Here is a 26,984-nt window from a genome sequence, read left to right as displayed (position 1 = left end):
ACTAAAACTGCAGGAGTTGACTTTTTTCCATCTATCTGCCCCCTCCCTCGCCTGGTAAAGGAACAGGAGCTTACTGTTGCTCTTCTAGGATCTCTTTGTCTTCACAGAAGAAGCCTTATTAAATTATTGGTAGCTCTTAAAAAGTAAAGAGGTCTCCCTCAAACTAAAGTTGTTAATAAATCTTAGAAAAGTCCAGGTATAACAACTCAAATTCATGCAACCAATACAGAAAAGCCATTATACGCAGCTCTGTGAATTGAATTCTAAAGCTGTTACATCAAGGTCTATTTGAGTTGAACTCTGCTGCATTGAAGTTAAAGCAATTAACACCACCTGATAGGAAAAGTTGAGTAGCTTCTTGAGTAACAAACTTAAAGAATATAACAAACCATAATACTTTACAGTTCTCTCTAGTACTTATACCTTTATTTAGGAAAAGTTTTAGCTTTTCTCAAGGCAGTTAATAATAAAGCACAATTTTTTGTTACAATAACTAATAGGGTAAACAAACAATTTTATACTTTGCTTGTACAACAAGGGCTCTCTTGATTACTGTTTTTCCCCCTTCAGATCATGTCTAGGACTCCTTGCTACAAATGCAAATAATTGGGCAGGTCTCTTACTCCTGAGCCATGTAGTATGTAGCATGAACTTTAGACTGACTGAGGTTTTATGACCTGGGTTACCATTTAACCCAGTTGACAAACCAGAATAGCTATCAGTATTGGCCTGTGAAATCTTGAGCCTAAAAGGTATTTTATTATAATCAAACTTTATTTATGTAAAGAGTCATTTTCTAGTTTATAGAAAAACATGCTCAAACATTAGTAAAAATTCATGCTGGATAACTGCACAAGATTCAACTAGGTCCCTTGAAAGAGTTCACAGCTGAAATGTGAAGAGATGAACTACATTTTTATTGCTGCTTCTCTTCCTTCTCCTTGGCTTTTAGCTCTTGATTATACCTGTTAGGAGGAAACAAAGTCAGTGTTTATAATCTTCAAATTAATTACTTTCACAATTGAACATGACCAAAAGTGTATCTTGTGGATGTCCCAGGCTTTAGGGCTAAGGATAAAATGGTGATGATGACTCAAAATTGGGGAGGTTTTTGCAGAGAACATCTACTCTTTCATTTTAGGCTCATATCTACATAGCATGTAACCTTGCCTTGTTTATTTTGAAATACTGAGCTCAGAAGACTAATACTTACCTCACTGCCATTATAATAGTCTACAAAATGACATGAGATTGTGCCGTATTTTCAACTTTCAAAGAACACAAGTAGCTAATATACTAGTTTAGTTTGTCCAAAGGTGTAAATCAGGAACAACTCCCATATCCTAGCTATTTGTCTGAAAGACGAGACCTAGGAGTACTGGTCTTCCCACCTCTCTCCTTTCAATGTTCAGACAGGAAAAGGGGCGTATGCAGACTGATTCCAAATATGACATTTGATGAAATCACAGGGAAGCATGTTGACCAGCTACTGTAGGTTAGACATGCAGGGAGAACGAACTGAATGAAAACCTTGGAGCAGGAGACACAAATCCAGTGTTTTGAAAGGGAGCTCTTTTTTTCTAAAGACAAAAAGTATTGTCAAAAGATCTGGGGAACAGTAGCCAAAATATCTGAGACATAAAACAAAAATACAGGCACCCCTATTAGGGCCTCTAGCAGCATGATGGGATAGATATTCTGCAAATTATCATGGTCAGGCCACTCTTTTCTACAAGTCAGTAAAATCTTTTATCCCAATTCTGTTTCATGTAGTGTTAAATCATGCTAGGAAGCACTGGCAAAGCTGAACAGTTGTGCAGCCTGAAGAACCAGATGCTAAACAAGTCAACTTGTTTCCAGCTTGTTCACAGTACTTACCTCCATATACGGTACAGCTGAGAGCCGCCAGCACATCCCACGAAGAAATTAACAGTAAATAGACCCCAGTTTTTAGGAATAATTACTAAGGAATATCTTGACCAGATAAGTCCTGTTAGGTTATAAAGAAAGAAAATGATTTAATGCACTTATCAGTACTTCCAGGGTAATACTGATTGTGGGCTGTAGTCAGACAGGTGATCATGGCCAGTAGGACTAGGACCTGAGAGGCCCAGGTTCTCATCCCCACTTTGCCATGATCTTGGACCATTCACTGTCTAACCTACATAACAGAATTAGTCTTCTAGTCCAAATTAGTCCAACAGAATTAGTCTTCTAGTCCAAAATGTATTATAGGGAAGCAAGTCCTATATAATTGGCCATTGCTTTCACATAGGGGCTATGATCAGAAGATGGAATTCCTTAAAGGCAAGCAAGGATGCCCTATTTGAATGGGCAGAAAGTGTGCACAGGGATTGGGGCCCCAGTGTGACTGGAGCAATATCAAATAGGAGAAGCAGATCTTTGCAACACACATCCTGCAGACTAGAAATGTGGCAATCAACTTGAATCATTGCTACAAAAGCTGACTGGTAAGAACTTTGGACCATCTGGAAAGTCCTGGCCTAAGAAAATCAGTCTCTCAAAGACTAACAAAACTATAAGCAAAGCTCTATGTATGTAAACCTATCCAGTCAACCACTATGGTACAATAGCACAGAAACAGCAATAATGGAAGTCAGTCTCTCATGGGAATTATTTTTACATCCTCAGTAGAAAAAATTTTTTAATGCTCAAAGGAATCAACCAAAAATCCATTTGTATGTTTCTGACTAAACAGTTTCTAGCCAATTTTATTGATTAAACAAGTTTCCTCAGTTGATTCAACAAGCAGATGTACTTTCAAAATCTTTTAGAAAATGAATCACCAAGTTTAAAAGTTCAGTTCTGCTTGGGGCAAATTTTGGTTCAGAAAAGTAATAATTCCTCACTTATAGTCTCTCTCCAAGGTGCACATTCATGGACAGGAGTAATCCCACTATTTCCTCAATGGTGAGAACTCTGCTAGGCAGAGTATGTCCAGGAATTCAACCCTAAGACTCGTTGGTTGGAGGCTAATATTCTAACCAGCCAAACATGACAAACAAATCCATCACACGTACCTGTGGCCGTTAACACCGCAGACTGTGATGTGCTGAGTTTTTCTGCTGGCCTAGTCATATCAGCCATTCCAGCACAGACCAAACCCTGTAAAAAGTAGGAGCATTCAACTTCATAGGGGACAATGTTAAATTACATCAATGTCATGCTGTAGTCAGAATATTGATGCTATTTTTTTTTTGCATTTTGCGTTTTAAGTCATTCAGATATTGAACATGTACAATTCTGGACAGCAAGTATTTATAAAGGCAGTGACAGGCTTATTGTATGCTCTGTTGCATTTTGAGGAAACAGATGTCAATTTTTATAGATCTTCCATGTTCATAATAAATTTGTTAAAAACAGGCCAAAACTATTGGAAAAAATGCAAAGAGATGACCCTTTAAGAAACAAATATCATACAAGACAAATCCCACAGAAACTCCACATCCAGCAGCAAAAATGTTCTTTAATCAACTCAGTTTAGAAAAGGTGGTAGCTTCTAAGGTTTGTCAAAACACTGAGAATTATCTACATGATTTCCTACTGAAACATGTCTCATTGATAACAAGCCATGCTGGGTGCCACTAATACAAATACATGGAGCTGTCTCACGAAGGTGGAATTAATTGCCTTGACCTTAGTTTAGGTCGCTCTGATAAGTTTACTACCGCACCTAGTTCCTCACTGGACATCTTATCTAATCTAACAGATCATCTCAGAGTTAATTCTCGAGACACCCATGTTGATTTTTCTGTATGACTTCAAATCCATGTTGATGACACCATGGCAAGGAGCCGTAAAATTTTATAGTCTCCCTGACCACCATAAAAAACAGAGACTTTAGACCTATTTTTTTTCTGGATCGGGGGGAGGGGGAAGCTACTCTGGGGAATCGAGATTTACCCTGTGCCATGGTCTAACCCTCATCAAGGCTCAGGTGAATATGACACCAATGCTCAGCAGGAGCAAACTAAAATGCTCCACCCACAGAGACTAATGGATCCCGCCAGCCTCCTGAATGCCTCCCTTGACTCAGTTCCCAGCTGATGGCCTTATTGAGATCCTAGGAGATGCCTGAGAATCTTGGAAGCTACTAGCTTGGTTGTTATGGACATATCCAATTCTCAAGATGGAATCAGTGATCTTTGTTTACTAAGGAACTGTGTAATTTGAAGAGCGTGGGTCTCAATTCTCAAATGCTGCTGGCAGAAAATGCATAATGACTGATAGGTTATGGGATATGCTATATGCTATAGAAAGCATAGAAAGGCCCATTAGGTGATGGTGCTGACACCAAAGAAATCCTACTTGGCTGGTACTGTTGCAGTGTCCAGTTTACACCCATCCCAGTTGTGTAAAATAACGATTGCATAGTTTGAGCCCCTAACTTAGGCATGACACCTTTGCTCGGTTCTTTGCTGAGAAAACCTCTCAAATACATTCTAATTTAAAGTCACAGCTGAGACAGCAGAAACACCACAACCCAGAATCTGACTCCTTTGTCATCACTTTGAACTGGTTACTGTGATGAATACCCCCAGGATCCTCTAATATGTGAAGGACACCATTTGTTGCCTGCCTTGGATATATAAAGGATGGACAAATCACAATATGTCCCTAGAGTCCATTATAAATCAATTGTGGACTCCGAATGTCTTTCCTTCTGTCCTAAAACAGGTGGGAAGCCGTGACTTAAAAGAATATTGCTAGAGAAAGAACATTTGGCTGAATATTGCCCAGTCTCTAATTTGGCCTTAATCAGCAAAATGATAGAAACAGTGGTGGCAGACCAACTCCAGGCCTTCTTTGATAAAAACATCTCCTCTAGGTCCTTTTCAGTCCCATTTCAGACTGGGTTATGGAGAGAGAGGTGCTGGGGGCCCTAGTATATGATCTCTCTGCTGCTTTTACTAGACATTTGCAGATCTTGACATAGTGGCCTATAACGTCCTGCTGAGTCATTTGGAGATAGAAGTAGGGATTAAGGAATGTGTTTTGGTCTGTTTAATTTTTTCACAGAACTCAGATGGCTGCTGTAGAGGGCAAGTAATCTACAGCGTTGGACCTGCTTTGTGGAGTTTCACAAGGCTAAATCTTATTCCTCATGCTATTCAATCCTTATGTGAAGCCCTTGGGGTGGGGAAACCATTTGTGGTTTAGGAATAGCATGCCATCAGTAAGCTGACGACACCCAATTGTACGTGTCTTTATCAAAATCACCTGGTGACACTATAGTCTCTGAACCAGTGCCTGATTATTGTAGTTGAATAGCTAAGCAAACAAGGTGAAACTGAACAAGACAAAGGTGATATGGCTGGGAAGGCCTAAAGGACATGGAACTCTCATTTGAATGGGGCCCAATTATCTCTGATTGAATTGGTTAAGCGCCTAGGGGTGATTCTGGATCTAGCTGTATTCTTGGAAAAGCAAGCTAATGCAGCTGCAAAAAGGGCATTCTGTCAACTACACACAGCTTGAAAGACAGCTGACCCAGTTATGTGGTTCTGTTTTTTTGGGGGGGGGGTATTCCCTCAGCGATCCCAACCAACTACAGTTTTTATGTCTTGTATGTATTTAAACTCTGTTTTTAAATGTTCAATGATATATGTTGAAGTGCTTCTAGTTTTAAAAGTTTTTAAAATGTGATTTTATTATGTATGTTTTAAATTGTTAGCTGCCTCGGTGACCCTTGTAAAGGCAGAAAGGTGATACAACAATTTTGTAAATAATAAATGTTAGATTATCTCAAGGCTAGGCTACTGTATGAAGTCTATATAGGTCTGCCCAAGACAACTTGGAAACCCCAATTGGTTCACAATGCTGCAGCACAGCTGATATTGGGTACCAAGCTCAATCTGTGTATCAAGTCCTCTCTGTGTAGACTCCACTGTACACTGTAGGTGCTAACAAGATAAAGTTTCAGCTTAACTGAGACCTTTGTGGTTTGGCATCACTTATGTAGAATATAGTAAAAATATATGCAATATTTCCACTAAGCTGTCAGAGAATACAGCAGCTTGACACAACCAACCAGGGAGCAGATGTCCTTTCAACTCATTGGCAGTATTTCTGCACCTCATTCTTCAAACATAGAATGGTACCACTTAACTCCACTCTGGTTAAACATCACTTAGAATACTGTGTTCAGTTTTGGGCACCACAATTAAAGAAGGATGTAGACAAACGAGCATGTACAGAGGAGGGCAATCAAAATGGTGAGAGGTTTAGAGGCCAAGATGTATGAAGAAGAGTTGGTTCTTATATGCCGCTTTTCTCTAACAGAAGGAGTCTCAAAGTGGTTTACAGTCCCCTTTCCCTTTCCTCTCCTCACAAGACACCCTGTGAGATGGGTGAGGCTGAGAGAGCCCTGATATCACTGCTCGGTCAGAACAGCTCTATCAGTGCTCTGGTGAGGCCAAAATCACTCCGGTGTCTGCATGTGGTGGAGGAATCAAACCCGGCTCACTAGGAAGTCCACACTGCTAACCACTACACCAAGCTGGTTGATTGAGCTTGGTCTGTTTAGGCAGGTTGTAAGTGGATGGGCTGAAGGGACTGGGTTAGTGCTTGGCTCTTGTGGCCCTTTCTTGCATGCCCAGAGAGACAAATTTCCTCCAGGCCAGACTGGTCAGGGATTCTGTTTTTTGGGGGGAGCGCATCATCTGGGCATGGAATTGGGGTCACTGCGGGTGGGCAGATAGTTATGAATCTCCTGCATTCTGTAGGGCGTTGGACTAGATGACCCTAGATGACCCTTCCAACTCAATGATTCTATATTCTGGCTCTGTTTGTTGGTCAGTATTCCAAGACAGGAGCTGTCTAGCCATATGCAAATAATTGCCCAAATGAAAATGTTTGTAGTAATTTCCAATATAATTGTGCTGCAGTTTATAGTTTTAACTCATGGGATTCATGCATTTAATACTGGCCTAAGAGGTCAACTTACCCATTTCATAATAGGTGCCCAGAAAAACACTGTTTTGGGACCTGCAAGAGGATACTTTAGTTAATGCACAAGACCAAAGAACTGAAGCAACACAGAGTAGAACTACATATGCTAGATGTTCAAGTCAAGTAATAAGCAAAATATCATTGGGATGTTCTGTGGACTGGCTGCTATGTAATATTTTGAATAATGGCACCAGTTAATTATACTGGTTCTCAGAACAGCAAGTAGTTCTTCTGGACTGACCAGATACAGACCGTTAAAGGGAATACCCCAGAAGTTTATTCTTCCTGCAGTTTGGACACACTTCCCCCTCAGTATTTTGCCACTTGCAAGAAGCTTCTAAGTTCCTGCAAGTAGCAATATGGTTGTAGTCACAACATACCTTCTCCATGGGTTAGGAGGGGAAGGGAAAATACAACGCCCCAACTCCTCGGTGCAGTGGTCCCCTACCTTTTTATCACTGGGGGCCGGTCAACGCTTGGCAATTTTACTGAGGCCCTGGGGGGGGGGTAGTCTTTTGCCGAGGGACGTCGCCACCGCCTGAGCCCCTGCTCCACTTGCTTTCCCGCCAGTGCCCCTGACTTCCTGCTGTCTGCTGGGGGGTGCTGCCAGCAGCAGCTGCGCAATGCCATGCCAAGGGGGAGCCCCAGCCATGGTGCCCACTGGAGAACACCAAAGGTGAGCAGAGTGGCAGGGCAGCCCCCGTGGCAGCAGCCAGGGAGGAGGACGAGGAGCCACCGCGGCCCGGTATTGACTGATCTGCGGACCGGTCCCGGCCCAGGGGTTGGGGACCACTGCCTCAGTGAATAGAGAAATGGCACAACTACATTATTTTATTATTTTAGAGACACCTGAGAAGTGCCCCATGATTCATATCCAAATTGCTATTTTAACCCAGATGTCCCCAGTCACACTAACCAACAGCTATAATATAAATATTATATAAATACATAAATACAATATACATAAATATAAAACCACTACAAAAATGGGCAAGTGTTTAATTTATTTTAACATGCAACAGACTACATCCAGGTTTAATTAAAGGAGAAACTTGGAATATTTTGAACAGCAACTTTTCAAAATAGGAGATACATTTAATTTATGGTACAGCCTTTTATTATGGCAGTTGACATATTGATCCGCTCATAAATGGAAAGCAGCCTTTTCAAGAACTATGCCCTCATGTGATGACATGAACACTTATCATATTATTGAATGGATACATGTCCTTAAATAGTTTGATATGTCCCACTGCCTTTGAGTGGAGATTATATATATACTAAAGGCAAAGCCCACTACACCCAGGAAAACAACGGGCGTTAAGATGCACACCTGCACCATTGCCTTCCAAAGGCAAGGCAACATGGCAAAAGCTCCTGCCCATCCCTGGAGTCTTGAGGCTCCACCTCCAAACCTCAAACAACATTCCTGATCCAGGGGGTCAGCAACCTCCAGGTACAGCCTGGAAATCTATAATTGGAGGTCATCTGCAGACTATAGAGATCAGCTCCCCAGGGGGAAATGGCTGTTTGGAGGGGGGGGGGACTCTGCAATGACAAAGGGCTTGCTTGGCAGGGGGGGAACTCTATGGCACTGTGCCTCAGAGAGGTTGCAGGATGCCAATCTCCAGTTGTAATCTGGGGATTTGCTAGAATTGAAGATCATTTCCAGGCAACAGAGATCAGTCCCCCTGGAGAAAAGGGCTACTTGGGAGGGACTATTTGTTTTGGGATTCCATAGAAGTGCAGGGATGCCAGGCTCTAGGCGGGAAACAAAGAGAAATGCTGGGTGGCAGTAATTGCTAATAACAATAAACATCCAATAATTCATAAACTTGTCATAGTTTCTTCCTTCAATTAAAATATTTAGTTGATAGCAAAATTTGCTTGAACTGAAAACCTTTCAGTCTGTACATTCTACAGTTCAGTTCAATAAATCAAAACAGTTGTATGTTACAATAAAACATGAAAACATTTGTTGGCAAAGAACTTACAGGGTAGAAACTTTTCCTGGCCACCCTGGGTCCCAGCAGGCCGGAAGGGGGCTATTTCTGTGCCTCCTGCAGCCCCTTCCCTTCAGAAGGCACACAGACTGCCCCAGGAGCGAGCTCGCTCCCCCCCCAGGTCTTCTGAGTTATTAGTTCTTCCTGGCTGAGGGTTCTGTCCTGATTGGGGCTAACCTACCAGAGTGGGTCATTCCTGGCCAAAGGCCATCAGTTATTGGGGGAATATTTCTGAGGAGAGCAATCAGGTAGAGAGTAAATAGCCTACATGCAATTTGAACTGATTGGCCCTCATTGGTAGAGTGCAATTTAAACTGATTGGCCCTCATAGGCAGAGTGCTCTATTGGTGGCACACTCCCAGGGAGGGTGGCACACCCCCAGTAGGGAGTGAGTTGTCAACTTGAGCTTTATTATGTTTAATGATAATATTTCCTTGCATTGTTCCTTTTAAAATAGGAAGTATGCAAGGATATTGGTAACATATAGGCTCGGGGGTTGTCAACTACTGGTCTGCGGCCCGGTACCAGGCCGCCGGCGGCCGCACCTGCCTCTTCCCTCCCCTCCGCAGCGAGAAGCTTGCCAGTCCGCGAGCGAAGCGGCCGCCAAAGCAGCCGCTTCACTCGCGGCCCAGCTACCTTCTCACTGCGGGGGGGGGGGGAGAGGCAGGGGCGGCCGCCTGCATGCCGGTGGACATAAACATACATGTGCGTTTGAGCCCCCGGCAGACGCAAAGGTGCATGCGTGGCAGCTCCGTGCATGCGGCTTTGTGTGGAGCTGCCACACATGCGCACGTGCGCCCTCCGGTGGGAGCACAAGCGTGCATGCGCGGCAGCTCCACACATGCGCGATGGTGCGGCACCCAGGCCGCTGGCTCTCCCCCACCCCCGGAAGTGGTCCTCAACCAGGAAAAGGTTGGGGACTGCTGTATATGCTAGTTTCAACAAAAATATTCTACCAGTCAAGGTTAATAAAAATCTTTGCTTAATAGGTTTAAGAGTTATAAATTGCACATTTCGTGCAAGTGAAGTTCCATTATTCACTATGCCTTTGAGTAATTCTAAAGAGCTTTCTATTCAGAGCAACTATACAATGGACTAAATGAGATGCACCAAGGAATGCCTTTCTGCTGACAGCAGTAACTTTCCCCACTGCCTAAAAACAATGAGAACTAGGGGAACTGGGTATTTTACAAATTTAACAATTGGTAAATTACTGTAGCATATGAGAAACTCGTAGCATAAGAATCAGACTTTTTTAATTACACAGAAGTTATCTCCAAACTGGCCATTTAATTTGGAACTGCCATGATTCTCTCACACAATTGCAATGAATGATCCTGCTGGCAGCACACTGTGCTCTTCCTTTTTTTAGAATTCTTGTGTACAGATTTGGGGTGTTTTCAGTATTTTTTTAACTTCAAAACAGAATCGCATGGCTAGCCTTATAGAACAGAACAGTGCTTTTCAGTCCCTCTTTCACAAGGAATGTTCAGACTGGTGATAGTGGCAGTTTCCAGCTTGCAATTTCTTGATTTTACTATCATTTTAGTAATAGTGATGTCACTATCATTTTTAACTGTTTGGTAAAGGGGGGGGTCTTCTAAAAATCCCAGATCCATCAATGTCACTGTTATACTTGCAGAACTGAAAACCAACAGCTACAAGGGATTATGCTGAAGGTCAAGGTCATAACTTCCCAGTTGCAGCAGAAAACCTTACCCCCCCCCCCCCAACACACAGTTCACCACATTCTCTGTGGAAAATAAATGTGGAGAAAAGATTTAAAGATTTAAATCAGTTTTTTGTAACACTACCACTGAGCTCCAAGATGTCCTCCCCAAGGAGTTCTTAGTTGAAATTAAAGAGGCTGGCAATCCCACCACAAATCTCCCTCTTTTAAAATCTGATGGGCCTCCTCTTCAATTTGACTAGCTAAGGTCCCCCCTAATAAAAGAGGAAGGAAACATCCCAGCTTTTGAATTTCAGTTTATTCTTGTTTCTCATCTCCCCTTCTTGTAATGCCCCATACATTAGAACATTAGAATTTCCCCTAATCTGGCATGACTATTTTTGCTAGTTTTCAATCCCTAAGGTGTACATTGCAATAAGGACAGAAATTAAACATGGATTTAAGTTTCTTAATGAGGCCCGGAAATTATAAATTAGGGAATCAAAACTGAATGGAGATAATCTCTGAGTAAATGCACTTTGGCTCTCACTGTTCTGTGAGGACAAGGAGAAGGAATTGTAGTGTATGTCCTAGCTTCGATTCTGCTGCCAACTAACTGCGGAAGAGTAATTCTTCAGCAGTGCTAAACTTTTGTGAACTAAAAGGAAAGGGATATTCCTCAGGTACTGACACTTTCATTCTAGGAAATGTCACTTATCTCACTAGGCCATCAAATTGACCTGTATCAAGGCTAAAAAAAACACTGGACTTGTATTTCGTATTGGTTTTGCTCTTGAAAATACGGCTCAAGCACAGTAGCAGTAACAAGTTTCAACTGGTATAATGCTGATCAGCATCTTGGTTCAACACCCTCTCATCACACCCACAGTTGCCAGTGTCTCTCAAAACATTGCTTTGTACAGTAGAGTTTTTCAGAAATGCTGTCTATCTTCAGTATCTAGGAAAACAAAGAGCTGTTGTGTGAGATAGGAAAGCTGCAACACTGGTGTAAGTTTGGATTCTTCCACAAAAGCCATATTCCCTGATACCTGGACTACCCTTTTTTCAGAGTCTTCATGATACCATCTTCAATCTTCAATCACTTATATTTTGGTAAGCCACAAAATCTTACAAGGTAGACCAGTTATTGTGATCTTCTGGTTGCAGATGGCAACCCATAGTTGTCTAAGGCTACTTACAAAGTTCTCACCAAGGTGCACTGTTTTGATGCTTGAGTTTAAGAATCCAAATGTTCACAACCAACATTCACAACACAAAGCACAGGCAAGACTAGCCTTTGGCACCACATTATATATAGCAAATATATAATAAATATTCTGATAAGTAACATAGCTCTTCACATACCATAATTCAGGTCTTGACATATTTTCTTTGGCTGTAGGGGCTGGCCCAAAAATTTAGGAATCAGATTAATTTTAGCCTTAAGTGTTTTGTATTTTAATAACCAAATTTTCTAATATTTGCTACCACAAAACTTAACCCTTCACATTAATTTTTATTAGAGCTATGACAAAAATGCTGCAGTATATACACAAATATAGATTCAAGTGGATAGCCATATTGGTTTGGCAGAACAAAGTTCATGTTCAGGAGCATCTTTAAAACCAACCAAAATTGGTATCAGTTTTCATGTGCACACACACTTCTTCAGATACATTGACATGGTAACATATATACCTATATAGGTAGCATACAACATAATTAAGATGTCTAACAGGTACAGGGACCAAACAGGAATAACAAGTTTAGTTCATATGGTTACCATTTGTTTTGATTCAACTGCAGGGGAAAACAGTAAAGGAAATAATGATGTCAAAATTGGAGATTGATGGGCAGAAGGATCCCTGGGTCTCAGTTAATTACACTCAGCTTTCCACAATTAAGAAGAGTACATCTACCTGTCAATCTCCAGTTTTGAAACATTCATTTCCTTTACTATGTTCCCACCTCCGGAAATTAAACTCAAACAAATGGTAACCATACAGAACAATTAAAATACATATCAAATACAAAAATTTTGGTTAGGAAGCAGAGATCATTGAGAGAATGCTGAAGGAAACAAAAAAGTCTTCACCGGCTGGCAGTGAACAAGCAATGACTTCATGCAACGATGAATTCCTTAAGCCACTAAAAACTGATGAGAGGCAATGCAATAAAATATTTGCAGAAAATACTAGGGCCATGATGAAATCCCTAGGCACCATGGCAACCTGGGATTTGTCAAGCCCCAGCATAATCAATTTGCCCTCAAAAGATCAGCATGGGTAGTTGTAATTTGCTCTTTTTTTTTTTTTTTTGCAAAGCTCCACAGCTGGAAAAATTCCATACAGGAAACAAGTTGAGAAAGTCAGCTGAAGTTGAGAAAGCCAGCTTCAAATAAAAAGAAAGGTAATAGTAGTTTGTTTTCTAGTGGATTATCATGAAAGATAAGATTACAAATAGCTTCTTCCTTTCCCATAGTAATAAATCCAAGGGAAACTATAGTAAACAAATTCAGTCTAACAGAGGTTCCAGCTAGAGAGCAGGAATGAGAGCCATTTTTCTAATCATTGCTTTAACATACAGAATAACAATATAAGCATTACTGCTGGGCTTGCACTGCTGACAGCCACAAATATATATTTGATGAGCTGTTGAAAATCAAAGGTGGATAATTGTGCTGGGCCCTAGAAAATCCAGTCCCAAAGATATGCAATAATTCTTTTAGGGGCCAACCAAAATACCCTGTGTTCTGTTGAAACTACCTTGGGGTAGTCAAACTGCGGCCCTCCAGATGTCCATGGACTACAATTCCCAGGAGCCCCTGCCAGAAAACACTGGCAGGGGCTCCTGGGAATTGTAGTCCATGGACATCTGGAGGGCCACAGTTTGACTACCCTTCAAATGAACATTTGAATAGGAGAGATTTCTAGAAAAGTGTTATTAGGAACCCAGGTTGGGGGAGAAGTTGCTTTTTGTGTCTCAACATGACCCTATTCCACATATCTTCTAGGCTGAAGAAATACAGAAAGGTCTCCTAGAAGAAGGAATTTGCAGCAAATACAACTTTTTCTATCCCTGCGTGACAATTCCCTCTACCCTCCTTTTCACTAGTTAGTCATATATTTGAAATATACAGGGATTCTGTTTGATACGCATCTTTGGCAGCAAGAAACACTGACAAAGCTTTATACCAAAATAAATTGGGAGGTATCATTATGGAAAAGCTGTACATCCTCCCCTTGGTAAGGTCATTTATAATAGGCCTCTCAGTTCTCAGCATGGAAAGGGAAACTGAGGAAACACTCTACAGAGTTCTTTTCAAAGAACTTACAACACTTGGCCCCTTTACCTTTATACACCACACACCTCCACGCCAGAGAAGGTAAGCAGAGTTAAGGGATTTCCAATTGGAATGTCTTAACCATCACTAAATTGTTAACCAAAGAATTATAATACCCTGTGGGAGGAAAGAGGGTGACTTGATTTAACGGTGAGGTGGTACTGCACTACTGAAGGTCAGCAAATCTCTTTCTGGATAGGTCAGGCAAGATCAAACTCAATAGATCTCAGAAGCTTAAACAGGATTGACTCTGACTTGTATTTAGATGGGAGACCTCCAAGGTCCACTAGAGTCATGACACAAAGGCAGATAATGGCAAACCCCCTTCAAATGTCTCTTACCTGGCTGCCAGACAATCCCAGGATCTCCTGCCTATACGACCCAGATGCTCTATGATAGTTACTTTCCCCCTCACAAGCTTCCAGCCTTAAGAAAACCATTTCCAGATATGTCACCTTGAGCTACTTGGAGGAAGGCAAAAAATGTCACCAGCTGAGGCTAAGCTGCACCTCCTGAAACAGCCTGTGTCGTAAAGAATGAACAGCACTTTCTACTTGCAGGCTCCAAACCCGAAAACCTGGACCCTCCTTACCGATTCCGACACACACCTCCTTCCTCAGGGCACACAGGGCAAGCTTTCTTTTCCTTTGCAGTGTCCTACACATGATCACGGGTCCTGTTGCCCGAGTCAGGTCAACCCCTGCCTCCTAAAGAGATCAAGTGCACAGCTAAGAGACCTTTATCGTCCCCTCTCGCCCGCTCCCACTACCTGCAGGATGGTTATAGAGAGGGCGCAGCCGTGGTGGCAACATGAGCTCGATCCGGTCCAAGAAGCGATGGTAAGAGGCACGGAAGCCCGCCACGGCCGCCATCGTGAGTGCGGGGACGGCGCTAGCTGGGAACGCAGCGTCTCCAGTCGACCCGCCGTCCTTCTCCGCCTCGCAGAACCGAAGCCGGACGAGCGCGCCCCGCCCTCACAGGCACGCGAGCAGGTGGTAGGGCGAGGCCCGTTAGCTTCCTCTTGATTGGCTCGCTGAACGAGAACGGGGCGGGCGTTATCAGCTGACCTCCGCGCTATTGGCTTAGCCGCTCCCCGTACCGGCTTGTCCTCCGGCTTCGATGACATTAACACGGTCAACTTCGTGGCCGCTTTGGATGACGACAACGCGATTGGGGCGACGGCCGATGACGTTACGAATATTTGCTTATATTCCGGAGATCGGTTACAAAACCATTTTTTTTTCTTTTAACGCACGACCGAAGCCGTCTAGTCGCTTTGAAACGGTGTGTGAGGCCACAGCAGTCTCTGCCGCGCAGAGTCTGTTAAGCGTGAGAGAAGATACTGCCCAAGTCAAAGATGGTGGCTTTGCCAGCGCGGACACAAAGACCCTCGCGCAGAGGAGATCGTGACACGACCCGCTTTCCGCTCTATGGCTATTTCGGTCCCCCTGAGGGCGGGGCGAGAGCGGGTCGTGCCTGAGTTCTCGCGATAACCCCTGCAGCTCGTTGGGACTCTGAGAATGGGGCGGGGCCGAGGTGAGGTGGGGGCGGGGCCTGGTGCAGCCGAGGCGCCTGTCCGAGAGGGGGGCGAGCCGGGGTGGTGGTGGTGGTTACGCGCGCGCCAGGCGCGCCCGCGGGTCTCCATGGTGAAGGCCAGGGTGGCGAGAGCGAGTGGCGGCGACTGATGTCGCTGGCGGCGGCCCGCCTGAGCCCTCGTGTTGGCGCGCGGGGCCATGTCCCGGGGGTGCTGCACCCACCTACTGTGGGACGTGAGGAAGCGGAGTTTGGGGCTGGAGGAGCCCGGCCTGCTGCGAAGGAGATACCTCGGTGAGAAGGGAGGGAGGGCGGGGCCTGAGGAGGAGGAGGAGGAGGAGGCGGGGGGGGGAAAGAGGAGGAGGGGGCACGTCGCGATTTGTCCCTCCCCCAGCCGCGCCTGCGACGGGCTTGACAGCGCTGAAGGGGGGGGGGGTGCGTGGCTGGCCTGCGGGCCATGAGTTTGCGTCGTTGGGGGGATGTCTTTTGGGAAACCTGACCGCAAGTTTCCACGCGGATATCTTACGGAGAAAGGAGTTCTTTGAGTTCGTCCTTTTTCAAGATTTCAAACCCGAAACCTTCCGAAGTATACATGCACACACAGAGGCACATACTCTGACACGCATGTAGTACACGTGCTTACTCAGGCGCAGCTTTCGTCTTCTGTCTTCTCGCACTTTTTCTTGCTTTTCTTTCTATGCCTCTCTCGCGCCCCCCCCCCCCCCCCAGCCTCAATGCCGTGTTGCACTTGGGCATGAAGTATTTTTGGTAACTGGAGTTCACTTCAACATATAGTTGTGTTAGGGGTTTTCAGGAGGCCTGCTGCGTCGGATATCTCTGTACGGAATCACAACGCGGCTTATCGCTCCTGCATGCAGTGGCCGTGGTTCAGGGTGTACTTAAGACTTGACGGCATTTAACTCGAGCGTCATTCGGCTGTGGCTTTCGTAACTTAGAGAATTGCTTCCTGCACCCTTGGGCGGAAGGAATGCGGTACAAAATCCTTTTTAGAATACTGATATAATTTAAAAACAGTGACTAGTATTTTTTTTGTTTGTTGGCATTAGCAAAGATCCTTTAAAAAAATCCTCCTTATTCCTATTTGTTCTGTTCTCCAAGTCTGGTTTATCATAATCATCATATAATCATAATACATAAAATGTTTGTTTTTATTTTCTGTGAATTAGAAAACACATTGTTGCTTGAGAAACAGTTGTGGCGTATCTTCCATTAACTTGTTATATTTTTGTTTTATTTGATTAAAATATGCTGAAATGATCTATAGACCAGGGAAATTTTGGTTGCCTTTCCAACTTGGGAAAAATCCTGATAAAGGAAGAATTCAAATATTTATGTTGCATTCCCATTTAATTATTTATTAAAATATTTTTACCCTAGACTCCATTGTTAATGCAAGTCGACTTAATGGCTTTAGAAATGGAATTTTTATGTTTATTGTAAAAAATTACTTCAATTTAGTAAAATCCACACATACATCCTCTATAAATATGCATCCAGGTATAGATTTTTATTGAATGTGTTGCATGGGGATGGGCATCCTTTTCTAGATTCATGAGTCGCTTGCAACAAAGTACAACTGAGACATTTTTCTCATAAGATGGAATGTCAGGCTACAGAAGCCCTCAGATAATTGTTTCCTGCTGCCATGTCTGACCTTACACGGAGTTAGGCAGGTCTTTAAATAAAGTTATTTTTCTATATATTTTAATGGATAGTATCTACAGTAGCAAATTAGGGCTGCAGCAATGTATAGAATTAACACACCCACTGCCCTAATTCAATAGCCAAGTAATGTAGCATGATTGCTTATAAAGGCATACATGGAAAGTGGCTTCATTTCAGGAGAAAGGAGAAAAAATCCTGGAGGAGAGAGAGTTTCAATCTGGTGCTCAAAGTAGTTATTTCTATACCGCCCAGAGCTGCAAAGAAATGGGCGGTATAGAAATCTAAATAAATAAATAAATAAATTTATTAATTATATATATATTTATATACTGCCGCTCCCAGCTGGATTGCGGCAGTTCACAATACACATAAAAAGACAGCATCCAACCATAAAACATTAATCAGATCATAAAAGCACATTAAATTACAACAACTATTCCCTATGATAATAAAAAATCAAGATGGCAGTTAAAAAATATAAAACTCTTCACCCAAAATCTCAAGCAGTTGAAACTGATTGACTAAAATTGCCTCACATTCTGGGACAAAAGAATTGTCTTCTGGATACCTCAGCTAAGGCAGGTCACTCAGGTTGCTTTCTCACAACAATTTTGCTTTTATTGCTAGTATATAAATGCAGAGGAATTTCCTTCAGCAATGCAGTGTGCACATGGGAGTTTTCTACTTTTCTACTTGCTGTCCTCCCCTAGCGAATTATCAGAAGACTTTTTGAGAGCTTCTGCACTTTTAAATCAATAATTGATATAGTAATAGGGAGATAATGACAGGAAGAAGGCACCTGTGTGGGCAGGACCTTTGCAGGGCAAGTAAGACTGTGTGAGATAATATGCTTGTGCTTCTCTTTCCAAAACCACCAGAACAAAAGCTGGTTTGGGAAGGAGTGTACAGAGGACAAAGTGTGAAGAAATCATGTGGAAGCAGCTTCAGATTATCCCTCCCCCCATTACATGAAGAAAGAGCACGGTGATGATAATACCTGTTTTTAAAGAGTAATTGAGAATTTTTTTCTTCACAGTTGCATTGGTAAGGGATTAGTTCAGTTAGCATTTGAGTGTTGATGGGGACTGTTTTGTGGGTTTTGATCCAATATTACTTTACATCAGGGATTCCCAACCAGGGGTATGTGGCCTTTCTCTTCATGCCTTAATGGACTGGGCTAGTAGCTAGGGAACCAGCTGCTTCCATTGCTCACCTTGCAAGCATGAGTGAGTTCTCTTGTACTTTTTGCACCTGGGAGGGGGTGGAGTTTGTAAGCCTAGTCCCTCCTTAAACCGCTTCCTGTCTCTTCCCCCCTCAGTTTCCTCAAGCCTGCCTGTTAACCTGGGTGGTGATGTCACTGCTGGGAGGTGTGGCCAGGTGACATCACTTCTGGGACTCCTTGAATCCTGAAAAATTATTTCAGGGGCTCCCCATGGTCAAAAGGTTGAAAAAGGCTGCTTTAGATAAACATAAGTTTTTGATATATTGGTTGTTATTTCTTATTAAACTTCAATATTTGTTTAGATGACAGTGTTTCAATTGTGTATTAGTCACATGCTATTATCTATATGGATTTCATGAAAGCTATTGCTTGTTCACACACAGTATACCATTAACCTTTAAGACCAAACCTTTGCATAAGTATAAATTGATTCATGTGCTACCTTTATGTATATCGAAACTGAGCCTCCGGGGAGGGCGGTATAGAAATATAATAATAAAATAAAGATTCACAGCTAAGAAGTCCTGTAACAGTTTTTAAAAATGCATTATCTGTTAAACTGTAGCCAGTATTGACCTGTTTACATGTTGAAGCCATTGACCTTTCCCCCAAAGAACATGGAATCCCAGAGATAAGTGTTTACTGTGCTAGATCAGTTTCACAGGCCATTTTGTGCTGATAAGTTCAGCTAAAATGTCTGAGAATATTTGAAGTAGCTGAACCAGTACTCTTTCTCAAATGTTATCCTTTCTCTTCAAAAGGGAGAGTGGAATGAAGAACTTATGAGGCCATAGCAAGTGAAGATAACTGAAAGACAACTTCGTCCTGCAGATTGTTAGCTGAATATGATTCTAAAACCTTTAAATTGATATTTTATTTTTTATTATTACATTTATTGTAACTTCTGCAAGGGAACATAAGGTGCAATTGAACTTAAGTGACCTATGATAAAATGTTTAAAGTTTGAAAGAATAACCCCTATCTACATTAATTGTGCTCTGAATGATATAATGTGTACACCAACCAAACCTTTATCACCTGATTCATATTTGCACCTTTTTCTTATATCAACAAAGCTGCATTTGTGGTGCTGCTGACACTGTGTCACATTTTACTCTTTTCTGAAGCAGTGAGAAGGTCTTGGGCAACTTTATAGATTCTGTTTGGAAGAAGGCACTAAAGGATATTTTTGGAGTATCTTTTTGGAAAATATACAGATAGGCAAGAAAGCAGGTGCACAGTAGCCCCAAAACAAGAACTCCACATGTGGTCTTCAAATTAGAGTCAAAGGTGATATATAACTTCAACCACATGAAAACTTACACCTTGAATAAGACATTTTTGGTCTTAAAGGTGCCATTGGACTCAGATTTTGTTCTGCTACTTCAGGTGAACACAGCTCCCCACCTGAATCCATCTTCATCATCATCATCAGTGTATATAATTTGCTTGAAAAGTCTTATTTAAAATGAAAATCAGTTTGCTTGGAGAATCTTTGTTTTTAATAGAAAAGAAATCGCAAATATCTTGATCAACCTACCTTCCTCATTGCAATAGTATATTCTATAACACTCTTTAAATAAACAATTTTACACAAAATCTTTTAAATGAGACCTTCAAACACTCAATAAGATTCAGTGACTGATAAAAAGAATCCAGATATCATGCATCTCCACCCCAAAAAGAAGAGCATTAGTTTCAATGTTTTTAAATTGCCTTATCAAATATTAGCTGGCTAACCCCTTTAATGAAAAAATATCTGCCAAAGTTTCAACAGTGTAATTCTAATTAAATCATCCGATCCAATAACATTTTGTCTGGCTCCCCAGTTAGTAGGTCAGACCCCAGGATTGGCTTACCCTCAATCCCCTTTTCTGGCATTGGCCTACTATGGCCCTTAGTAGCATGAAAGAAGGGAGGTTCAGCTTCACCCCAGGCCACAGTGAGGTCTGGCTCACCACCCTAACCCACCCTTGAACAATGTTTTAAAGGGTGACCTGTAGGCAGACTGGCCCTGGGCTCTATCAATCCCAACAGTACTGGGAGTGGATTGTGAGAAGGACAGGGCCTCTGTGCCTTTTGTACCACCCTCCTGCCTGCCTGCCTCAATGGGCCATGTGCTTGGCCCTTGAGGTCTTTCCTTCTCCCCATGACTGTTCCTGTCTTGCCTCACTTTGGAATGGCTGTTGCTCTGGCTTCCTCCTGGGGCTGCCTGGAGTATTCTCCTTTGCAGGCTGCTGGGTCACTTGCTGCAGCTCCTGACTTGGCCTGCTTTGCTGCTGCCTCTGACTCCCAGGGTGTTTGTGGAGCCGGTAAGTGTGGAAGCTGGGCTGACGGGTTCACATACATTTCTTCCACAAAATAATTACCCTGCAAAAATTATCCTGATCAGAGAATTACACCATAGATTCATTTTTCTGTAATTGTGTCTCATAAAATCATAGGGTTTTCCGCGGAATTGTGCCCCAATTTTTAAAAACTTCTGGGCTGTTGATATATTTAGCAGGATGACTGCGCAGATAAGTTAACTATTATTTTCTCTTTATAATAGACTGCTTAGTTATTATTCATTTGCGCTTTAAGGCACTTTCCCCCTTCTAGGTTTAGCCTTCTTCTCTTGTGTTTTTGAGGATTGATGACAATAGGAATGGCCAACTTATGTAGCATAGTCATTACATTATTTTCATGGAGCTAAAGCCTTTTAGGTTCAGCACTGGCAGGTAGCCTGAGATCTCATTATTAATATAGTAGCATTAGTTTGGAAGGAACTCTGTAATGCTATTTAAGAAAGTTTATAGGTCTCGTGAGAGTACTTTGCTGAACACTGCATTTTCTGTAGGGTGTCAGAAAAGTTTGTTCAGCACACTTGACTAGGCAAGATACACCTTTTGAATGCTTTTCTTGCTAGCCTTGCATACATAAGCACTTTATTTGCAAGTTAGTAAACTGATTTGAAGACAATATCAATTAGGGGACTCCATGCATTTTTAAGTAAATTTGCAGAAGAGACCTTGAAAATGGTTTAGTAGTATCGGATTTTTTTCTGGAAAAATAGGATCTCTCTCCCCCCCAAATTAAGAATTGTAAACTACAAATTGCTGTATTTTAGTAGATAAATTATAATGATGGCCTCCCAGCCTTCAGTCACCTTTGCTACTGAAAAGTAGAATCTAGAGGAAGAGTTGGCTTCTATACCCTACACATATAAACATTAAATCCCACTCCAACTGGAGTAACCACATTTGGAGTAACTCTGGTCGAGAATGATTGCTGTAGAGTAGGGGTAGTCAACCTGTGGGCCTCCAGATGTTCATGGACTACAATTCCCATGAGCACCTGCCAGCATTTGCTGACAGGGGCTCATGGGAATTGTAGTCCATGAACATCTGGAGGACCACAGGTTGTGACTACCCCTGCTGTAGAGCATTTGTGCTCTTGAGCTTCTGATGAAGTGTTGATGCCAAGATGCAACATGTGTAAAATAAGCCTTTTCAAGATCACTTAATATTAATATTCTTTAATCCTGGGAATCAAATGTTCATACATTAAAAAAAAAATAATTCAGGTTGATGTTGCAACATTGTTTACTTCAGTTGAAAGCTCAAGGGTCTGTAACATTACCAGTGACTAAACAGGAAGGGCTATATTTAGCCATATGCTTATTTAGGATCTGTGGTATGTCTGAAAAAATAATAAAGACATAAAGATTGTCATGAACAAAATTGTTTTGTTATATAGAGCATGTTTTATGCATTATTTTTATTTGTTTATTTGTGTATGTATGTATGTATGTATGTATGTATGTATGTATGTATTTGATTTCTATACCGCCCTTCCATATGTCTCAGTGCGGTTTACATACAACATGGGGATACATAGAATGAATTAATATATAATATAAACAAATACAAGAACAGTAATCTAAATAACACAGTTTCGGTGACCTTACATCAGTGGTCCCAAACCCGCGGGCTGCGGCCCGGTGCTGGCTCGGGCCATGGCTCCCTCTCCCCGCCCCCCCCCCCCGCAGTAAAAAACTTCCCAGGCCGCAAGCTTGCGGCCCGGGAAGCTTCTTACTGTGGGAGGGGGGGGAGAGGGAATCGGGGCTGCATGCGTGGGCAGGCAGTTGCCCTGCCGGTCCCCAGCTTCAAAAAGGTTGGAGACCACTGCCTTACACAATATAACAGGAACAGAACTTAGCTAAGGCCCTTAGAGAGGATAGACTGGTTCAGACCATGGAGAGGATGTCTGAGGGGGAATGTCTGTCGGTCTCAAGCAAATGCCTGGTGGAGGAGCTCCCTTTTGCAGGCCCTGTGGAATTTTGGGAGTTCAGACGGGGCCCTGATCTCTTCAGGGAGCTCGTTCCACCAGGTGGGGGCAGGACAGAAAAAGCTCTGGCCCTTGTGGAGGATCAACGTGTTTCTTTGGGGCCAGGGATCACAAGCCAGTTGGTGGTGGCAGAGCGTAATGCTCTTTTGGGAGTAAAGGCGGAGAGAGAGTAGATTAGAGTGAGATAGGAGATTGCATCTTGACAATTGAAATTAAAATTAACCATGAAGCTAAAACTCAGCTTCACTTATTTGATGAGGGTTTTTTTTAAAGATGCCTGTTTAGAGCATCATGATTGTAGCAGTCAGAAGACTCAAAGGTTGTCGATATTGCATCCTGACATTTCTTTAGCGTATGGCTCTGTATTTACCATTTCATCAAAACTTCTTGAAGTGACTGTTTTATGAATTTTGGCAGCAAAACCGTATGGAATGTTGGCTTTGATTGGCTTGCATATATAAGTATTTTGTATGTAGAGGAGACCTTATAATGGCAAAATGTTGTTGAGTATATATAATAGAAGAACTGCGTATTCTCTGAGGTTTCAAACAAGAATAGTAACAAATTTGCTAACAAATCTTAACAAATAGTAACAAATCTGTGATTATGTTAAAGTAGATGTTGAGTGATTGAAGATAGGAACTTCATCTTTACTCAGGCTACAAATACAGAAAACTTACTGTACATGTATTGTGTGGTTTGGCCCTTGTTCTTTGCCATTCCTGTTTTGTGTAGTGTGTGTGATTTGTAAACATTGTTTAGTCAGATGTTGAAAGTAGACCATTTAAATGCCCCTCAAGTTAATGTTTTTATTTTCTTTTGAAGAATCCTTGCACAAATAATATTTTAATATATGGGCATATAGAATTCTAGGGTATGTTGTATGATGGAGTTCTTTAAAAAAAAAGAATTACAAAATGGCCTCTGAGAGAAATCTGAAACATTTGATTGTCAGCAGGTGACTAAGGTACCTGTTGTCTTAAATTGTAAGTGATACCGTGAATCAGTATGCTTAGTTCTGCTTGAAAATAACATTTTTTTCTTTTAGTGAGGATCACTAACTCATCTGGAAGTGTTCATTCTTGTCCTTGCAGATAAAGCCACAGAAGGTGTCAGGGGCTTGTAGCATGTGCTATTTCTCAAGGAAGGAACACCAGAACTTTTAAAGTGCTGAGGCCAGTTGGGGCAGTCTGCTCAAGTTTGGGGGGGGGGGTATGTATTGTCTCTTGGTACTGTATTGATTTGGTGATGGTATACTCTGATTCTTCCTTATAAACTCTCCTTTTTGTTGTCTCATTCTTGGGGCTACACAGCACATTTGACAGAACAAAATTGGGAGGGATTTACACATTGCTCAGCAACTTCACATACACCATAGGGAGGCTCACCTTGAATATTTAGAACCCTGGCTGTAAAGCAGTACAATGCCTGCTATAGAAAGGAGAGTGAAGTAGGTTGGTTAACCCTTCTTAGATGAAAGTTCTGTAAGTATTCAAAGCAGTTTGCTAATTCTGCTATTTTTTTTAAAAATAGGAAGAAGAGAATTTATCCAAAGATTAAAACTTGAAGCAACACTGAATGTGCATGATGGCTGTGTAAGTGGTCCTTTGAAATGTTGCTTAAAATATTTTTGAACTGTACTTTTCTGTGGAAAATATGCAATGTACTTAAAGGTATCTATTTTAAGTTTTATAGAAGATTTACTATATTATTCAGTTTAGTGCATTTTGTTAATGAGGATCTTGTACTTTCCATGGGGGTTCTTGCAGATAGTTTAATACAGTGTATTATATGAAAATTATAGTAATTTTAAAACATGCTTAATTAAATTTTGTCAAATATAAACATTCTTCCTTGTCTTTTTCATAAGTATTTAAAGGAAACTTTAAAATTGCAGTAGTGTAAAAATAGTATCATCCAGAAGGTTGCAAATGGAAAAGTATTGCTTGTACAGTTTGATGTACATATATGTGCATAAACAGTATTCTATATGCTGATTTTCTTCCATGCTGGGTTATTGCACAAGGAAAGCATATTTCACATTTAAAAACAAGTTCTGTGAGTGAATCACGGCTAAGAGCATGGCTGTTTTCAATCCCTTTTTAAAGTTTGTGTTTTGCTGTGACGCTTATAGGAAATATATGGGTGGGGGGCATTTTAAAATCTGTTGACTTTTGCAGAACATCATGGGGTTTTTTTTGTTTGGAAAGCATAAATCTCAACTGTGTAGTTATCTTTTATTCTTAATATTATTTAGGTTTTCTGAAGAATTAAGCCTTATTTTAAATATTTATTCATAGGTCAACACAATTTGCTGGAATGATACAGGAGAGTACATTTTATCTGGGTCTGATGATACTAATCTTGTAATTACTAATCCATACAGTAGAAAGGTAAGATCCCCTCTAATATTCTTGTGGGCAAAAAACTTGCTTATATTTATACATGCAATTGTGTTGGAAGTGTTTTTTATTATATTGTGGGTTCCTAGGGTTATGTTTCCAGAAGGATGTTCTGTTTTGCTCGACAGTTATTAGGTTTACAAGAATAAGACCCACCAGCATTCTACACAGGACTTTTCATTGTGACCTTGATCCCACCCACCCCTATCCCCCATGTATGCTCCTCTCCTGCTGCTGTTCCCACAGCACCTTTTCTCATGGTATTGATTTTGTTGCTTGTACCTCAGAAATATTTAGGACTTCTAATTTTGTGTATTGCTGACATGTTAGCTGCTCTAGTTTTTTGTAAAATGTTGATTATGTTGGCATTTATTGTACCACTTTCTGTTCTTCATGGCATTCTTTTAATTCATAAATGAAGAATGTTGTTTCATGTTTCATTTAGTACGAAAATACTTCTAAGCAATAATATACCGTTAATGAATGTAAAAGTAAATAGGCACTTGAAATAGTTGGTACAAATATAAGGTCTGTGAAAAATAGGTGGTCTTGAACAAGTTGTTACTTATCAGCCTCAAAAAAAGAAAAGTTATGAACATATAAGACAAGGATAGATGATAGCCTTCCTGTGGTTTTCTGGGGGTAAAGTGGGAAGGAAATATATGTATTTTCAGTTTTTCATGTATTACTTTAACTTAAAACAGTTTAACTTTAACTTAAAATAATGATTGATTTCTAGGTTTTAACAACCATTCGCTCAGGACACAGGGCAAATATATTTAGTGCAAAATTCTTACCATGCACCAATGATAAGCAAATTGTGTCTTGTTCTGGAGATGGAGTCATTTTTTATACCAACGTGGAACAGGATGCTGAAACAAACAGACAGTGCCAATTTACATGTCACTACGGCACAACTTATGAGGTACTGCACTATATTACCTTATATGTCTTTTTTTCCTACAGAGATGTGAATGCCCTCAAATACCCTGGCTGTTATTTTCACACTTATAATTAAAATATTGTTGACTGTAAGCCTGCATTGTGTAGGCACTGCAGCCCCTGCACCAGCTCCCATGCTTTTCCTGAAGGGCCAGAGAACGATGGGATAAAGGGAGAGGTGACAAAGGGACTCTGTTTGAAATTCCTTAGATCCATTATTTATTTGGGGAATGGTAGAGGACAGGAAGGCCTGGAGGATTATTGTCCATGGGGTCGCGAAGGGTCGGACACGACTTCGCACCTAACAACAACAACAACAACAATTATTTATTTGAGTTGGTGTTGCATTATCAGCAGTATCATCAAATGTTTATAAATACTGCTTTATCTAAAATAGTTCAGGATTCCTGTGTTCAGAATTAATTCAGAGTTAAAAAACGCTTCCCAATATATGGAGAAGTTGAGTTGCCCTTTGATACTTGTATTTATTATCCAAGGAATACCTTTAGATTTTCCCAAGAACTTGTGTGTGCCCAGTAGATTATTAAACTTTTTAGGAAATTTATTTATGCTTGTATTTATTAGCCACCACTCCCAGCACAGGTGGCTCGTGGCAGCTTAAAAGAAAAACAATAAAACCCCATAAACAACAGTAATCTTCATGGCGGACAAAAATAATCTATTTCCCTTCCCCCAGCTCTGTCCACAGCATGACACCAGGCCATGCTAGTCCCCAATGGTCCACAATCATCTTTGGAAGAGGCTCCCATGCCCAGCTGACTGAGGCCAATGTCTCTACAGGGACTATACAGGAGCCTAAGCAGGGAAGGAACCAATCTTCCTGGCCCAGCCTCAACCCAGAGGCCTGGTGGCATTTCATACC

General features: G+C 41.5%; 2 protein-coding genes across 5 annotated transcripts in view; one reads left to right on the top strand and one right to left on the bottom strand.

Annotated features, from left to right (window-relative positions):
* Positions 1–397: 397 nt before the first annotated feature.
* MPC2 (mitochondrial pyruvate carrier 2) lies at positions 398–15,268 on the bottom strand. Its single transcript, XM_077342246.1, has 5 exons — positions 14,757–15,268; positions 6,968–7,008; positions 3,042–3,126; positions 1,879–1,990; positions 398–965 (listed from the first exon to the last, which is right to left on the bottom strand). The coding sequence occupies exons 1-5, from the start codon at positions 14,857–14,859 to the stop codon at positions 917–919; spliced, it is 390 nt and encodes a 129-aa protein (XP_077198361.1). The 5' UTR covers positions 14,860–15,268; the 3' UTR covers positions 398–916.
* Positions 15,269–15,502: 234 nt separating this feature from the next.
* Positions 15,503–26,984, top strand: part of DCAF6 (DDB1 and CUL4 associated factor 6) — a 46,391-nt gene continuing 34,909 nt past the window's right edge. For 2 of the 4 annotated variants that reach the window (XM_077342245.1, XM_077342243.1), the window contains exons 1-4: positions 15,544–15,814; positions 24,291–24,352; positions 25,058–25,150; positions 25,899–26,084. In XM_077342245.1, the coding sequence (XP_077198360.1) occupies positions 15,721–15,814; positions 24,291–24,352; positions 25,058–25,150; positions 25,899–26,084 (435 nt within the window). In that variant the 5' untranslated portion in view covers positions 15,544–15,720. The other 2 variants (XM_077342244.1, XM_077342242.1) reach the window with 2 other exon arrangements.

The sequence above is a fragment of the Paroedura picta genome, chromosome 6, assembly GCF_049243985.1.
Source record: "Paroedura picta isolate Pp20150507F chromosome 6, Ppicta_v3.0, whole genome shotgun sequence".
Classification (NCBI taxonomy): domain Eukaryota; kingdom Metazoa; phylum Chordata; class Lepidosauria; order Squamata; family Gekkonidae; genus Paroedura; species Paroedura picta.
This window is presented reverse-complemented; position numbering and strand designations above follow the sequence as displayed.